General features: G+C 36.0%; 2 protein-coding genes across 2 annotated transcripts in view; one reads left to right on the plus strand and one right to left on the minus strand.

Moving 5' to 3' along the window:
* Window positions 1-300: 300 nt before the first annotated feature.
* metap1 (methionyl aminopeptidase 1) lies at window positions 301-15305 on the plus strand. Its single transcript, XM_016457760.1, is given in 12 exon segments — window positions 301-322; window positions 325-470; window positions 2513-2564; window positions 3732-3841; window positions 3963-4023; window positions 10359-10450; window positions 10777-10860; window positions 11944-12082; window positions 12880-13011; window positions 13209-13352; window positions 13481-13546; window positions 14165-15305. Coding segments are annotated over 12 exon segments (1215 nt in total). The 3' UTR covers window positions 14332-15305.
* Window positions 15306-15341: 36 nt separating this feature from the next.
* Window positions 15342-18319, minus strand: part of adh8b (alcohol dehydrogenase 8b) — a 4473-nt gene continuing 1495 nt past the window's right edge. The window contains exons 4-9 of the mRNA XM_016457762.1: window positions 17386-17473; window positions 17068-17287; window positions 16087-16347; window positions 15848-15977; window positions 15626-15764; window positions 15342-15553 (exon numbers count right to left, since the gene is read on the minus strand). Coding sequence (XP_016313248.1) covers window positions 15523-15553; window positions 15626-15764; window positions 15848-15977; window positions 16087-16347; window positions 17068-17287; window positions 17386-17473 — 869 coding nt within the window. The 3' untranslated portion in view covers window positions 15342-15522. The remainder of the gene's footprint in view (window positions 15554-15625; window positions 15765-15847; window positions 15978-16086; window positions 16348-17067; window positions 17288-17385; window positions 17474-18319) is intronic.

Consider the following 18319-nt stretch of genomic DNA (forward strand, 5'->3'; position numbering starts at 1 on the left):
GGAGAACTTTCTCTGCCGCTCCGCTCCACTTATATACAGAGCTCCACTCCGGCTTTCGTTCTGCGTTGCTTGGTAACTACCTTGATGCTTTGGCTTCTTGTGGAACTATTTTCGTTTGCCCAGAAGAAATAGTCGAACTAACTTTCCAGTTTCGTCTGTTCGATCATTGTGGCTACAATAAGGTAGATTATTGTTAAATTAAATAGATATATATTTAATTAAATAGATAGATAGATAAATAAATACTCCATCCTGCCATGATTCACAAGGTGGTGTTGGAGTCCCTCCCTCTGCTCTCAGATGACTGCAGCAGCAGACAGCAGCGCTCTCTCTCTCTGACCGACAGCAGCAGAAGCATGGCGGCGGTGGAGACACGGGAGTGCGAGACGGAAGGCTGTCACAGCGAAGCTAAGCTCCAGTGTCCCACCTGCATCAAACTCGGAATTCAAGGCTCATACTTTTGCTCTCAGGTGAAGCTCTGACACTTTGCTTTAAGAATCAAGCGAAGCGCTCGGGCTTTCTCGCTCATGTCACGCTGCCGGCCTAACGTTACGGGACTGAGCTCAGCGTTAGCTAGCTAGCTGCCTTACATCACAAACAGGCACTTTAAACCTTACTCTGAGCTTTGACGTTTACATCAAAGTTTTGTGCGTGATGATTTTCTAGATGACAGATTTGTCTGAAATGTTTAACCCTAAACACAGAGTGGAAATGTAATTTGCCAGCGGTTTCTTTGCTCAGCATGCTTTAAATGACTTCAGCTCAACGTGGCTCGCGTGCTGCTCAGTTGTCAAATCATCACATCAACCTTTTACTTATTTTATTTCCAATTTCTAAATATTTAGGACCAAAGGATGCATAAATTGGTGCAACCTGTAAGAAAATGTAGCTCTAAACCTACCTCTTTTCATTCTCGTGTATGATTTTGCTAGGCACTCCTAGGCTGGGGTGGAGCTTTCAAACCCTAGTGAGCTACCTATCTAGACAGCATTGTGGGCATCATAAGTGTTTTATGAGTCACTTGCCCGTGATGGTTAAAACGGCTGTCTAGGTTGGCAGCTCACTGGGCTTTGAGAGAAAACCTAGAAGTGCTCAAAAAATGGAAATGTCTACATGGACAGCATTTTGGGCATCATATGGGTTTTTTTTAGGCATACGCTCAAAAATGCTGTCTAGGTAGACAGCTTGTTACATTTGAGACACCTCCCTGGACTCTAGCGCCTGTTGCAGGGCAGATCTGCTGTCCTGCTTGCTGAGTTAAGAGGCTGATATGATGACAGGGTGCTGCCAAGCCCAATATCTGATTTGACCATCTGATTCAAACTTTCGCCCTAATTAGATGAGCCGCTGTAACTCACCCTCATGTAGTTCTAAACCTGTATGAATTTCTCTCTTCTGTGGAATACTTCTATGTTTCATACATTTCATAAATTGTAAGTCAATTGTGTTCAATGTAGTTTGGCCCCCGTCATTCTTGAGAATATCCCGTTTTATGTTCCACAGATGAAAGTAAGTCATACATGAGAATTTTTATATTTGAGCGAGCTATCCGTCTGATACCGTAAAATGGTGCAGAGGTTTGTGATGTATTATATGTGAAATTCCTTGTAATTGTGCTAAAGTATACGCTTCAAGTATGTTTATAGACTTCCTATTTAAATAGGAAGTTGGAGCAGGACATATCAAAAGGTTTCTGTCTTTTTTGTAAAATAACCAATAACCATTAGTTTACATTACAATTGTGAACCTTGATTTATGGGTTATTTATTGTTAAGTAGAATGTTTGCATTTGTTGCAAGATCATCACTTGTCAACAAAATATTTGATCTGTTTCTTGGAAGAGTGTTAAATTTTAATGAATAAAAATTAAGTATTATTAACAGATGCTAAAATATACACTATGTTCAAAAGTTTGAGGTTGGTAAGGGTTTTTCATATTTTTGGAGAAGTCTCTTATGCTCACCAAGGCTGCATTTATTTGATCAAAAATACAATAAACACAGTAATGTTATTAATGAAGTGTTATTATAATTAAAAATAACTATTTTATTCTCTTTTATTATATGTTCAAATATAATTTATTCCTGTGATGACAAAGCTAAATTTTCAGCAGTCATTATTCCAGTGTAACATGATCCTTCATTATAATATGCTGATTTGCTGCTCAAAAACATTTATTATTATCAGTGTTAAAATGGTTGTGCTGCTTAATATTTTTGTGTAGAAACTGTGCTATCTTTTCAGGATTCTTTGATGATAGAAAGTTCAAAAGAACAGCGTTTATTTGAAATACAAATCTTTGTAGCATTATTAATGTAATTATTGCCTCTTGTCTCAGTTGAGTGCATCCTTGTTGCATCAAAGTAATAGTTTCATTCAAAAAGCTTTTGAACAATAGTGTAATTTTGTACACTAACATATAAATGCCTCAAAGCTAACAGACATTACATTTTATGGGCTCTTTAAGAATTGACGTTGTGTGAGTAATAACTTGAGTTTTGTATGTTTTCAGGAATGTTTCAAAGGCAGCTGGGCCACCCACAAACTGCTCCACAAAAAAGCAAGTATGTAGTGTGTTTTATTCACTCTCAATGTTGAGTGATGTTCAGTTCTGCATAGGGATGTAACGATTACTGGTTTGACGATAAACCATGATAAAATTCCCCACGGTTAGTATTACCGTTTCATCTTTTAATTATCATTAAAACCGTATTAGATTACCGCGATTTGAACTACTCGCGATAAATAAATACTGTCCAGCATAAAGCACGGTTTTAAGTAACAGTCTCACGTGCGCACAGCATGCAGAGTAGTTTCGTTTTGAGTGAAAACAGGGCGGAAAAGCTGGGAGGTTTTAAAAGAATTATACAAATGAATATATGAATGAATTAATTATATGAATGTACCTCTGAAGGTTCTGACTGTCTTCAGAAACGATTAGATGGCATTTTGTTTTCATCTTCGCTCCATGTAATAGGGTTGTGACGGTGAGGAAATTTTCCCACTGGTTAATCGACGTGTGACAACACCGATAATACCAGTATCTCCGTGGGGGCAGGGGCGTTTCCTCTTTTCCTCGCTTTCCTTCGCCTATAAATAGCTTGCAAAAGCAGCGTGCGCATTTTACTTTTACTTTCACTTTCAAATAGCGGCAATTCGGCATAAAGCAATTGTTCGTTTGAATTTTCTCTCTTTTCCTTGCTTTCCTTCGCTTTTAAATAGCTTAAAAGCACCATGCGCATTTTACTTTCACTTTCAAATTAGCGGCAATTCGGCGTCAATTGCTTGAATGCAACAACAAAATACAACGTCAAACTCACTTTAGCCTATATATGAAACATAGAACTTTTATTAACAAAACAAATAAAAATACACCATGCTATAAGACAGGCTATGCCTAATATAAAATAACAAATAACTTACATAAAGTTTAAATAATCATGGTAATGTTATTGTTTTAGTGATTATGCAAACAAAAAGTCATTTTATTTGTTGTTTGTTGATTTTTAAATATAAAACTTGGTGAAGTGATTTGTGTGTCTGTACTTTTTGAACATCTCCAGCACATTTGAACAATACCGTGATAATACGGATAACCGTGATAATTTTGGTCACTATAACCGTGATAAGAAATTTTCATACCTTTACATCCCTAGTTCTGCATTTTGTATGTGGAATACAAATCATGTCTTGCATAATGCCATCATTAATATCTGGCTTTTCATTTGCAGAGGAGGACAAAATAAACGATGAGGGAAAGAACTGTGTGGAGAAAGAAATCAACACAGACCCGTGGCCCGGGTACAGATACACTGGTAAACTGCGACCCCACTATCCACTGGTAAGGACGCATGATCATTGACCTGAGCATGATAATTACAGCACACATACATTTGCATAGAACAAAACAAGTTTCTGCATTCACACATTTAGTTTCATCTCTTTTTCTTGGTTGTTTTCAGACTCCCATGCGGCTTGTTCCTAGCAACATCCAGAGACCAGACTATGCAGATCATCCTTTGGGTAAGATTGCAAATCCCTTCACACATAATTTAGACCTCATTCTGTAAATTATGCACTGCAAAACTCAGATCAACCTCTGTCATCTGGACTAGCTTTCTTGCTCCATGCCCTTTATCTGAGGCATTGCACTTTTCTAACAGACTGCCCTGTTCATTATTACACCTGTGTGAAGTTTAAAGTTTTGCTAAAGTACTGTTCGATTTGTAAACGGAGGAGTGTTTGCTGCAGTAGCACACGTCTGACCAGATCAACCACAGTTTCATGGAAATGTGCATCAAGATGTGCAAGAATAACCTCTGTTTACAGAAAACTCTAACTTTGTTTTTTGTTTGGTATCTCGTTGGTACATCTTTATCATCATTATTATTTGGAGATTAATGCTCTCATAATCATTAGATTATGAAGGAGGCCCAAATGCTTTATGGTGTGTTTCAGTTTAGTTGATCTTAGTTTATTTATTTGGTTAGTTGGATACGCATCTTGACTAAAAGGTTTCTTATGATGTTACATATTTGGCCCTAGAAAGTATACGAACACACAAACCACACCTACTGTATGACTTTCACTAGTCCTCCTATTTAATTAGGACTACGTTAAACTTGAGGAGGTTTGGTAATTTGTTTGTGAAAGTGTTTTTGTGGTCCTTGTCTGAATCAAGCAAATCAAACCTTTTAAGAAGTAAAAATAAAAACAGCAATATTGTGAAATATTATTACATGTTGAGAAAATTTTTTATTTTAATATATGTTAAAATATTGTTTTTTTCCTGTGATGCAAAGCTGAATTTTCAACAGGCATTACTTCAGTCCTAAGTGTCACATGATTCCTCAGAAATCATTCTAATATGATGATCTGCTACTCAATCAATTCTTATGATCAATGTTGAAAACAGTAATGCTTAATAGTTTTGTGGAAACAGTGATACTTTTTTTTAATAGATGAATAGAAAGTTCAAAAGAACACCATTTATTTGACGCAAAAATCTTCTCTAATATTGTAAATGTCTTTTTACTTTAATTTAATGCATCTTTATTGAATAAAAGTATTACTTTTTTTTTTAAATATTACTGACTACTTTAAACATTAGTGTATAAATGGCTTTTTTTTTTTTTAAGACAGATTATCAATAACCTGCTAGTTACTCTGCTTGTGTGTCTGTGAACCGTGAAAAATGTGAAGCTCTTAGAGAAGGTAATATTTATTGCAATGAAATGCATAGATGTTTGTGTGACTTAAGTGTCCGAATACTTTTGGGGGCCCTGTAAAGGATATTTCAAATGATAATATACGTGGCTTTGTATAGAAGAGAGATTACACAAACACTTTTTTTCTTTCTTATAGTATAGAAGCATCTCTCATGAATCACTGTTTTGTGAATAAATGCTTATTTGTCCTTCATTAACGGATGCTGCAGAGTCTTCCCGTAAGTAACCATTATGGTGGTGATTAGTTGCTATTAGGCTCCTGTAGTTACAGCCTTTCATTCCTTTGTTATTAGCTCATCCTTGAGTCTCCGGGCCCCGGCTTTCACACAGTAGAAAAGTGATGTATTGAAAAAGCCAGAAAAAAGTTTTAGAATTGTTATCATATGTTAATGTAAAAACTCTTGTGTAATATAACTTGTGTTTGTTTGTATGCTGGTTTTTATTGTATTTGTTATACTTGTATTTTTTAAATTGTTTTTGCCATGAAAATAGCCTTAGATGCTGACATGGCATTAAATAAATATATACTATACTATTGAAAAAGCCTAATGTCTTCAAAAGCATCCAATGGTTAGGTCAGGAGTGTGTACGTATCTTTAGGACTTCTTTGTAAGAGCGTGTGTGTGATGGTCCTGAAGTCACCTTATACACGTTTCCATTTACCTCCGTGTGTGTGTGTTGGGGGTGGGCTGCTGCAGTGTGTGTCTGAAGCTCTTCTCTCGCTCTCTGCAGCTGCAGAGGTGCGGTTTGCTCCGCAGTGGGTGTATGAGTGTATTTTTGTGAGCAAGAGTGTGTGTCTATGTAGTAGCATGGCTCTGTCTGTTTCTGCATGGCTGATGTCGTAAATCAGCTGGGGCTAGAGGTGGGTGATATGACCATTGTTGTATTTGTATCAATAGTTCTTTTTGTTGGGAATTCAATGGAGAATGGTTAAATTTGGTTTGCGTTACTTCCCTTATTTTTATTTATTCATTTTTTGCACATCCTGCTAGGGGTGTGTGATATTGACACAAAAAGATATCTCGATATTTTCTGGAATTTTATCGATAACTATAATTCGACGATATTTTGCTGAGTGTGTTATTGTGCTGACATCTTAAGGACTACCGTGGACAGCTGACTCCTAATGTTTTTGATATTCTCCATATTCTGTGTGGTGGTTAGTTCACAGCAGTGATAGAAAGTAGCTCATGTTTTTCAATGAGTTTAAATAGATTTTACCTTTTATGGGCATTTTTAACTTTATAAAGCCATTTTCTTTTTCTAAAAGTGTGGATCATCTTTTGAGTCAAATTCTTACATTTAATCAGTCGGTTAGAATAAGACTTTTGGGCTTTTACCAGGCAAATTAAATCAGTATCAACAAAATTGATCTTTGCAATGCAGAGGAAACACAGAAGCTGCATCTGAAGTGGCATTTAGATGTATTAACACACTGTTTAATGCAGCTCAGAGGGACATGGAATGATTTAACCTGCAGTTCCAAATGCATAAATAATGTTTTGCTATTTGAAATTATTTTTAAAAAAAGAATAAAAAAAGAAAGAAAGAAAAGATACTTTAAATGTGAAATTAAAAACGCCAATAGGTGGCAGCAAGTCACTGTTAATAAGTGAGTCATTGCGATTGAACCGAATCATTTTAAACGGTTGATTCATTCAGGAACGAAACACTTCATGTTGTTTAGAGACTGTGCTTCTGGTTCTGTTTGGAATCATTTTTGTTGTCGAAATAGAGCAAAAACAGGCAATATGGTGTCTAAAACGTAAGTCTCTTAATATTAACTTGTTAATTGAACTGTTGTATAAAATCAATATCTTGAATTTTGTGTTAATTCAAAATGTATTTTAATAGACTGAATCACGCAGTGAAAGAACGCACTCGCACTAGTCTAACCTACTAGACTTTATCACGTCACGTATGCATGCACTCTGTAGTATGTGTTTTGTTTGGTTTTTGTAATATACTCAATGTCAAATCGCACATCATTAAAACAACAATTAAGATATCGCAGATAATATATATCATATATCGCAACATCCTGCTCTGTCTTTTTGCATTACTCTGAACTCCTTTGTTGCTTTCAATGTAAATAATAAATAAATGGCAATTGACAGCAATCAAATGTATCCACCTCGGTGCAATGGTCAAAAGTCAAAAGACTGGAATAATTAATAAATTTTGATGTTTCTGAATGCTTACCAAGGCTGCATTTATTAAATACAGTAATAAAAAAAAAAAAAAAAATATTGTTAAATATTATTATAACCATTTAAAATAGCTGTTTTCTGTTTGAATGTATTTAAAATGTAATTCATTACTGTGATTGCAAAGCTACATTTTCAGCATCATTACTCCAGTCTTCAGTGTCACGTGATCCTTCAGAAATCATTCTAATTTACTGATTTGCTGCTCAGTTTATTATCAATATTTAAAATAGTAGTGCCGCCTTATACACTGGTCTTTACACTGGCTTCCACTTACTTTTAGGATTGATTTTAAAGTACTTTTACTCGTTTATAAATCACTCAATGGCATAGGACCTAAATACATAGCAGATATGTTCACTGAATATAAACCTAACAGACCACTCAGATCATTAGGATCGAGTCAGTTAGAAATACCAAGGGTTCACACAAAACAAGGGGAGTCTGCTATTATGCCGCCCACAGTTGAAATCAGCTTCCAGAAGAGATCAGATATGCTAAAACATTAGCCACATTTAAATGCAGACTCAAAACTCATCTGTCTAGCTGTGCATTTATTGAATGAGCACTGTGCTACGTCAGAACTGATTGCACTGTATTTTATGTATACTCATTTTCTATTTTTAACTGTTTTAAATTCATTTAAATTCAATTTCTAAATCATTTAAAAAGTTTAAGTTCCCTGTTTTATTGTTGTGATTTTAATTTTTTTTTATTTTACCTCCTTTTATGTAAAGCACTTTGAATTACCATTGTGTATGAAATGTGCTATATAAATAAACTTGCCTTGCCTTATAATTTTAAGGAAACCGTGACAAATTTAGCATCCTTGCTAAATAAAAGTATTAATTTCTTAATTTTACCTCAAATTTTTCAGTGGTAGTGCATGATGTTTTCCACAAAAATATTAAGCAGCAACAACTGTTTTCAACATTGCTAATAATAAGAAATGTTACTTAAGAAGCAAATCGGCATATTAGTATGATTTCTGAAGTATCATGTGACACTGAAGACTGGAGTAATGATACCTGAAAATTTAGCTCAGGAATAAATTACTTTTTATAATATCATAGACAATAAGTCTCTTATGATGAGGGTATGAGTATTATTTCAATGACATAAAAAAAAATCATAATTATTCCAAGCCTTTGATCGGTACAGTATATAAAATCTCTATCTTCACTGCCACACGATATATAGAGTCATATCGCCCAGCCCTAGCAGGAACTGTCCGTGATTACGTCATTGCCAAACTGTCATGTCCCAGACCTCACTAAAACAACAATTAAGATATCGCAGATAATATATATCGCACACCCCTACATCCTGCTCTGTCTTTTTGCATTACTCTGAACTCCTTTGTTGCTTTCAATGTAAATAAAGCAGTTGTGGCAATTGACAGCAATCAAATGTATCCACCTCGGTGCAATGGTCAAAAGTCAAAAGACTGGAATAATTAAGATATTTTGATGTTTCTGAATGCTTACCAAGGCTGCATTTATTAAATACAGTAATAAAAAAAAAAACCGCAATATTGTTAAATATTATTATAACCATTTAAAATAGCTGTTTTCTGTTTGAATGTATTTAAAATGTAATTCATTACTGTGATTGCAAAGCTACATTTTCAGCATCATTACTCCAGTCTTCAGTGTCACGTGATCCTTCAGAAATCATTCTAATTTACTGATTTGCTGCTCAGTTTATTATCAATATTTAAAATAGTAGTGCCGCCTTATACACTGGTCTTTACACTGGCTTCCACTTACTTTTAGGATTGATTTTAAAGTACTTTTACTCGTTTATAAATCACTCAATGGCATAGGACCTAAATACATAGCAGATATGTTCACTGAATATAAACCTAACAAACCACTCAGATCATTAGGATCGAGTCAGTTAGAAATACCAAGGGTTCACACAAAACAAGGGGAATCTGCTTTTAGTTCAGACTCAAAACTCATCTGTCTAGCTGTGCATTTATTGAATGAGCACTGTGCTACGTCAGAACTGATTGCACTGTATTTTATGTATACTCATTTTCTATTTTTAACTGTTTTAAATTCATTTAAATTCAATTTCTAAATCATTTAAAAAGTTTAAGTTCCCTGTTTTATTGTTGTGATTTTAATTTTTTTTTATTTTACCTCCTTTTATGTAAAGCACTTTGAATTACCATTGTGTATGAAATGTGCTATATAAATAAACTTGCCTTGCCTTATAATTTTAAGGAAACCGTGACAAATTTAGCATCCTTGCTAAATAAAAGTATTAATTTCTTAATTTTACCTCAAATTTTTCAGTGGTAGTGCATGATGTTTTCCACAAAAATATTAAGCAGCAACAACTGTTTTCAACATTGCTAATAATAAGAAATGTTACTTAAGAAGCAAATCGGCATATTAGTATGATTTCTGAAGTATCATGTGACACTGAAGACTGGAGTAATGATACCTGAAAATTTAGCTCAGGAATAAATTACTTTTTATAATATCATAGACAATAAGTCTCTTATGATGAGGGTATGAGTATTATTTCAATGACATAAAAAAAAATCATAATTATTCCAAGCCTTTGATCGGTACAGTATATAAAATCTCTATCTTCACTGCCACACGATATATAGAGTCATATCGCCCAGCCCTAGCAGGAACTGTCCGTGATTACGTCATTGCCAAACTGTCATGTCCCAGACCTCACTGGATCAGCGACCATGTGTGTGCGTGTGTGTTTTTATCTGTAAGAAGTGGTTGTGTTGTCTTCATTAGCTGACTGGAGACCGTGCTGTTGAGATTCTGTTGTGGTGAAGGTCAGTAGGCAGAGCTAGTGCATATATTTGAGTGATAGTAAGATGCTTTTGTGGGTAGATGGGTATCTGTGTATTTCACTGCTCACCAATTCACCAATTCATCACTGCTTGCAGGAATGTCAGAGTCAGAGCAGACCATGAAAGGGACGTCTCAGATTAAGATCCTCGATGCTGAAGAGATTGAGGGCATGAGAGTTGTCTGCAAGGTAAACCAACATCATAACTTCACACATGATAACCTTTGTATAAAGAATAATAACTGAAATGCAGCAGTTGAAATTTTGAGTGTTGCGAAAGCCATTTTCTGCCTCTATTTAAACGCCAGTTGTTCTGCCACAGTTTGTTCTGCCACTAATTTCAGATTTTAGTTAAGAGAACCCCACTTGGTTACACAAGATAAATTTACAAAATGTATGCAAATATGCTGAAAAATTGTCTAGTGGGATGGCAGGCTGTCAAGTCTATCATGAGCACAAGTACACAAAATACATTTTAATTGTTCAATAATAAAGACAATGTTTGTTTCCTTCAGCTGGCTCGAGAAGTCCTTGACATTGCTGCCATGATGGTGAAACCTGGAGTGACGACGGAGGAGATCGACCATGCGGTGCATTTGGTAAAAATTCACAGCCTTTTTTCTTTTTCTAATCTAAATTTTACAAAGTGGTAGTCTGATCAGAGCAGAATGTTTAAAGGGGTCATATGATGCTTTTTTAAGGATCATTATTTTGTGTATTTGGTGTAACAGAATATGTTGACATGCTTTAATGTTAAAAAAACACATTATTGTCCAAATTCTGTACATTATGGTAGGCCCTCTATGCGAAAGGGGAACAGAGTCGCGTGACAGACACAGTGATGAAGCTGGTATGTGTTTGCACAGTACACAAGCCACGGTTAAGACAGCTGCCTCCAATGTGATGTGACCCTCTCGCTCTCTCTCTCTTTCTCTCACACACACGCGCATGCACATTATGCTAATATTTCCACATAGTGAGGTAGATATGTGGGGGCGTGGCAGAGTCTAAACTTTGATAAAGAATATCTCTTTGGTTTTGAGACTTTAGTCTTTGCAACTTCAGGGATCTTATCTATTCACGAACAGCTTGTAACACTCCAAAGAGAAAGGAAAACTTGAAATCGCATCATATGACCCCTTTAAATACAGGTTATCTAAGGGAAATGTGAAATTGCTTATGCATTCACATGACTTTTTTTTATTTTTATTTGTTCTAAATCAGTGATTCGCTTTGACTCCAAGGCCCACTTTGTCCAAGAGGCCCTGCTATTTAAGCTGTACATTTGGTGCTTTTGTTATAGTAAAAATGAAAAACTCAGAAATACGTTGCCAGTTTGTTATTTTTGTTTTACGTTGTTTTGTATTAAGATTGTTAATATAACTAAATTTAAATCATTTTAAGACATCTTGGGGGTCCTTTTGGAAGTTTGCCGAGGCCTCCTAGTTGGACCCCTGGTTGAGAACCACTGCTGTAAATGTCATGCTTCATGCTTGAGTTTCCTTCTGGAAAAAATGCATAATTTTTTTACAGCTGTTTGACAGCTATTTTTGACAATATGTATAATAAACACGTGAATTTTTTTTTTATTGTGAATTCTACTGTCGTTGTCATTTGAGTAGGACAGCCTGTATGAATGTTGATGCTAATGCCAAACGATTTGTCCATATTTGTTGGTTAAGGCATGCACAGCGAGGAACTGCTATCCCTCACCTCTGAACTACTACAACTTTCCCAAGTCCTGCTGCACCTCTGTCAATGAAATCATCTGTCATGGGATCCCTGACTGCCGTCCCCTCCAGGAGGAGGACATACTGAATAGTATGTATTAGCATACATGTGAACATATAATATATGAATGCATCTTCCTGGCTTTACTTTATGGGAGATCTGATTTTTGCACCCAAGAGGGCTGTTTTAAAGGGATAGAATCACCCTCCCTCTAAATTGACATTGTATTTAATATTTCAGTTAGTCCAAATGTCAGATAAACATTCAGTGGACATTCGAGATTTGTGCGTGACTGATTTTCCACATGTTCACATTTCTGTGAATGCATTGGCTTGTTCTTGCAGAACTCTGTCCAGACTGATGTTTTTTCCTTCTGCTCATTTTAAGTCCCATTGTCAAAATGCCATATTATTAAAGCTGTTCATTCTTGTTAATGCCATACTAGATAAGTAAACTAAACAAATGACCAGTGACATGTAGATCTCTTTATTCCTAGCCACATGTTTTGTCATTGATCACCTTAATTTAAATATCATAGGCTACAGCACAGAGAACTGCTTCTATGTACATTTAATGCCAAATTTACACTGAACAGACCTCACGCTGAAGGCAGTATCCAGAGCCAGATGGAATCTGCAGCTTTTTTTTTTTTTTTTGCTTTCTTTGCACAGAGTGTGAAAGGCTGTGGAATGGATTTCTGTTAAATGCAGAGTACTTTGCTCATAATAGTAGCTGAAAGCATAATCATATAATTTTGTGTCAGTTTGTGTAGTTTTCTACAGAGTTCTGTGTAACATATGCAGAAAAAAAATCTTCAGTCTTAAGGTAAATTGCACTAAATGTTACATGTTCACTTGGCCAATCATATGTTACTTTTTTTCTTGCAGTCGACATAACAGTTTACCACAATGGTTACCATGGAGATTTGAATGAAACCTTTTTTGTGGGTGAAGTGGATGAGGGAGCCAAGAGATTGGTTCAGACCACTTATGAATGTCTTATGCAAGCCATCGATTCTGGTGAGTATGAAAGCACATGCAATCAACAATAGCAATTCAACAGACCCTATGTTATGCGAGTTTGACATTTGGCCTACATGATATAGTACAGTATGTTTTTCTGATGTGATGTGCATTAATGACCTTTAGAGGGCAGACTTGCACAGAGGGATGTCTGTGTTGTGGTCTGAAGAAACTTGTTTCTGTCTTGTGTCTAGTGAAGCCTGGTATCCGTTATCGTGAGCTGGGAAACATCATCCAGAAACACGCGCAGGCTAATGGTTTCTCTGTGGTACGGAGCTACTGTGGCCACGGCATTCACAAACTGTTCCACACAGCACCAAACGTACCGCACTATGCCAGTGAGTAACATTTTGTCAAAAAGACAGTCTGAATGATACAAGCATTGCACACTATGATGTAATCGAAACTGCAGAGAGTGCAAACACTCATAAAGCTTGAACTGTCCTTGTTTTATGTATTTCTACAGAGAATAAAGCAGTAGGAGTGATGAAACCTGGTCATGTATTTACTATTGAGCCCATGATCTGCGAAGGTTAGAGACAAATCACAAAATAATTTTCTTATCTATCCAAATTGTGCACTTTATTGTTTAGAATTTTTTTCTTTTAGAAAAAAAATTGTTTTATTTTTAAATAGGGCTGTCAAAGTTAATGCATTCAAACATGTGATTGGTTGATTCATTTACACTACCCCTTAAAGCTTTGGGGTCAGTAAGATTTTTATTTTGTAAGAAATCATTACTCGTATTTAGCAAAGACCCATTAAATTGATCAGAATTTCAATTTCAAATAAATATTCTTTTGAACTTTATATTCATTGAAGAGTCCTGAAAAGAAAACATCTAATGGTTCCTCAAAAATATTAAGCCACTCAACTGTTTTCAATATTGATAATGAGAATAATTGTATCTTGAGCAGCAAATCAGCATATTAGTATGATTTATGAAGTATCATGTGACACTGAGGACTGGAGTAATGATGCTGAAAATTCAGCTTGGCATCACAGGAATAAATTACTTTTGAAAATATATTCAAATAAAAAAACTGTTATTTTCTTTTTTTAACTGATACTATTAACTATAGAAATGTGAGTTTTGATGTGATTAAGTATTGTAATCAATTGCTTATTTAAGAGTCTTTGCTCTGTGCAGGTGGCTGGCAGGATGAGACGTGGCCAGATGGTTGGACTGCAGTCACTCGTGACGGTAAACGCTCAGCCCAGTTTGAGCACACGCTCCTCGTGACAGAGACAGGCTGTGAAATCCTCACGCGCCGCCTCAAGGATAATGGCCGTGCTCACTTCCTGTCCCAAATGTAGAATGGTGGGGTCATATCAGCCCTATTCTGCAGTGGAGGATACAACAGCTCCGCCCCATTTCACCAATCAGCCAATCACACAGTGGGTCTCTGTTGGGCAGGAGATGATTGGCCACGTGGCCATGACAGTGGATTTGGGCAGGAGATGGAGATTTGTTAACTTCTGAATGTGTCACCTGACAGTCACATTAATCAGCTTGGATCTGAGTAAATTCAAAGGCACTGGCCTTTAACCTGGTTACAGTGCCGCCACACTCTGTCTTCAGGGCAGAGGTATCTGTGTGAGTGGTTTTGCGTGTGTGCACTTGTGTGTTTGAGAGAGCGCGTCAGCTGTGTGAGGTCCGCTGTCTCGGTCTGTTTCAGTGTGTTTGTATGCCTGGCTCGTTGCAATGTACCATGTTTGTTTTGTTGGGGTTCGAGATGCAATGAGTGTATGTGATAAAACACTGGAGTCTCTCCCAATCTTATCAAATCATGATTGATATATAAAAACTCTTTACAGCTGAAAGAGTGCCTCGTAACGTTATTGAACATTGTACAAATGTTTTTCATGAACTTTTACCAGCGTTCATAAGGTCCAATTAAATCGATCTTGTTTGAGTGACTGTGTCAATGAACATCTAGGAAACATTAGGTTAAGTACAATGGTTTAATTATGTTTCGCCTGTTTGATGGCCTTTCTGAAATGTCCTTTTACTGCAGTCATCCTTAGTCAATGAAAAGATGATTTTTGTTTGTCTTTGGTTGTTTAATACCACTTAAAGAGCAATGTGAAAGTCTGAAAAGCAGTTGCAGGCCTCCTTGTCTGTTTGACACATCTCTTGAAATCAGTTTCAGCGTTTCAGTATTCAAGCTGAATTAAAGTATATTTTCTCCTTTATTATTATTTTTTTTTGTGTACAACAAATGCCAAACATCAGTCAATCATTACAAAGGAATGAAATTTAAACAATGACTTATGAAAGCAGCTGATAAGATCATCCAAGAGATTCATCTGTATCGAATTATTGTTGCTTTTTGGTGAAACAAACTAATTTTTAGCCAGGCAGTTGATTAATTCCATCACTTCAGTTCTTTCTACAACTTTCAGAAATAGTTACAGTACTTTAAACTAGTGTTACGTCTGAGCAGTATGTTCCCATCCGGTTGTCTCAAACTGTGGTGTAGAAGTTGATTGGAGATGACTTGATTCTCATTTGGATATATTCAGAATGCATCGAATGCTGTAAGATAGGAAAAAAGTTAGAACTTTTTTCTTATAAGATTAACCTGAGATAACAAAGTGAGAAATGTACCATTGTCCAGTTTTCATGAGATTGATGGCATCATTGATCTGCTCCAGATCCATTTTGTGGGTTATGAACTCGTCAAGCATTATTTTGCCAGTCATGTAGTCATTAACCAGTTTTGGAAGAGAGTCCTTGATCTTAAAACCTTTTTCACATAAACAAAAATGAATACATGCACAGACATGTACTCTCAAAGCCATAGAAAGCATTAACTGACAGCTGGTTTACCTCCTAATAGGGTTCCCTTCCAGGTTTTCCCAGATATGAGTTGAATTGGCCGTGCTGAAAAGTCTACATCAGTATAGCCAACCAAAACACTCACACCCCAACCTTTAATACACGACTCCAGTGCAGCTCTCTGAGGTCAAAAAACATTAAACACACACAGAAGAATTGCAAGCACTGAAAGCTTTTAAACAAGCAAGTAAATACATGCACTTTCTATATACGTGTCAGTTGAGGCTTACCGATACTTCAGTGTTGCCCACACACTCGAGTGAGAAATCCACTCCTCCACTGGTAAGTTCTGCCAGTACTTCAGAGATGGGTTTATTATATGCCTTTGGATTCAGAAAATCAGTGGCACCGAAGACCTTTGCCTTCTCAAACTTCTGCTCATTAATATCCACAGCAAAGATGCGGGAGGCTCCGGCGTTTTTACAGCCCATGACTGCAGCCAGACCTACTGCACCCAGTCCAAACACTGCACACACTGAGCCTGGTGTGACCTTCACACAAACAAATGAATTACTAACGCACCTTAATATTCACCTTACTGTTCAAGCCACAGCTATTTGAACTCTTAAGTTGTAAACTAAAGTGTAAACTCACTATTAAAAATGTATTAATTTCCTTCAATAAGTGACATCTGCACTTTTTGTCTTATTTTTTTCTCCATAAAAAATTATAGTCGCAACATATGCTCTTCAATCATTTGCATGCAGTACTAACCTCGGGCACCAGGTGACAATATCATTTTGTCGAAATATAAAAAGCTTGAATAGTGCAATTACAAGAAGGTTTTGAAAATCTTTAGTAACCACACAGTATTGGTTATTGTTGACAAATTTGTTTATTATTATTTTTTCTGTAATGCGACATAGAAACATCACACCAGACGGGCAATTTAGAATCTCGTTAGAAGCAGCAGGTGAAAACTGTACATTTTACATATTTCTCATTTCATTTACAGCTTTTTGCATACTGTTTAGTTCATATTAGTTTAGTTACTATTTAGTTTGCATTACTATTTGCTAGTATGTAGGAAGTAGTCATATTTAGGTGTGGTCTATGAGTCTTTGAATCATTTCACAGATCTGAATCGTTGATTCATTAATGAACACATCTCTAATGTGTGTTTCTCAGAGACTTGTTTGGAACTGTTTTCGTTGACAGAGCAAAAATACGCAAAGCAAGTGTCCAAATGCTTCTTGAGCATCTATACACACCCCAGCTGTGTTGACAGCAGCTCCATAACCGGTAGAGATGCCGCAGCCGAGCAGACACACGCGGTCGAGTGGGGCATCATCCTGAATCTTGACCACATAAATCCGGTTGATGACGATGTATTCAGAGAAGGTACCGGTGTTTGTGAACTGCAGGATGGGCCGACCACGGCAAGTGAAACGTGTTGTGGGATACGACATCAAATCCACGTGATAATTTATCCTGACAAAAAAAAAAGACATTTTTTTTGTAACGTTAAGGTTTCAAAAACAGAAGGATGAATGAAATATGTGAAAAGTTGTGTTGTTTGTATTTCTCACCAGTTGCGGTCACACACGTTTGTTTTTGGACTCTTGCAGAACCGGCATTCTCCACACTGAGCGACCGAGACTGGAATGACCTTATCACCTGTTCACCACAATACACAGATGTATTTATTTTTTTTTGTAGTAGTTGTTGTTGTTGTTATTACATCAGCATATTTACACTAAGAGTTAAAGGGAATAAAAAAAATGTCATAATTTACTCACATTTATGATGTTCCAAACCATATGCCATATGATATATATATTCATTGGAATGCAAAAGTTTTATTTTAGTATTATTTATATATTAGTATTTATTCATATTTTGAATTAGCTATGTTTTTATATTTTCAGCTTTCATTTTAATTTTACATTTTAGTAGTTTGTTTGTTGTTTTTTATATTTCTATTTAGCTTTGATTCAGTTTTAGTAATTTTAGTACTTAAACTTATTTCAGTTAGTTGCCAAAACAAATTTTTTTTAAATTGACGTTTTTCAACTAATACTGTATGTATATTTTAATTTATTTCAGCTTTAATTCAATTACTGAATATGTACTTTTAGTTTGTGTTAAAAAAAAATAAGTATATGAATATGAATATGCTGAAGCTTTATGTGAGAAAGAGACCAACATTTAAGTTAAGTGCGAAGACCCATTATTGAGTCATTGAGAACTCAAGAACTGGATTATGAACAAATCAGATTCACAAATCAGCTGATTCAGTGAAATGATGTGACTCAAAATAAGTTGATTCATTCACAAATTGGATGTCACTGGACATCTGAACTAGCCAAGAAGGCTTCAGTTCATTTCCCTGACTCAGTAATCTAGCAGCAGCTATTGGATCCCTGGAGGTAAATAACAACTTTGGTCTTTAGAAGATGTCATACAGGTATGTACTACCTTTATTGTGTGTGTGTGTGTGTGTGTGTGTGTGTGTGTGTGTGT

Source organism: Sinocyclocheilus anshuiensis, unplaced genomic scaffold (assembly GCF_001515605.1).
Source record: "Sinocyclocheilus anshuiensis isolate Anshui unplaced genomic scaffold, SAMN03320099.WGS_v1.1 scaffold63, whole genome shotgun sequence".
NCBI classification, from domain to species: Eukaryota; Metazoa; Chordata; class Actinopteri; order Cypriniformes; family Cyprinidae; genus Sinocyclocheilus; species Sinocyclocheilus anshuiensis.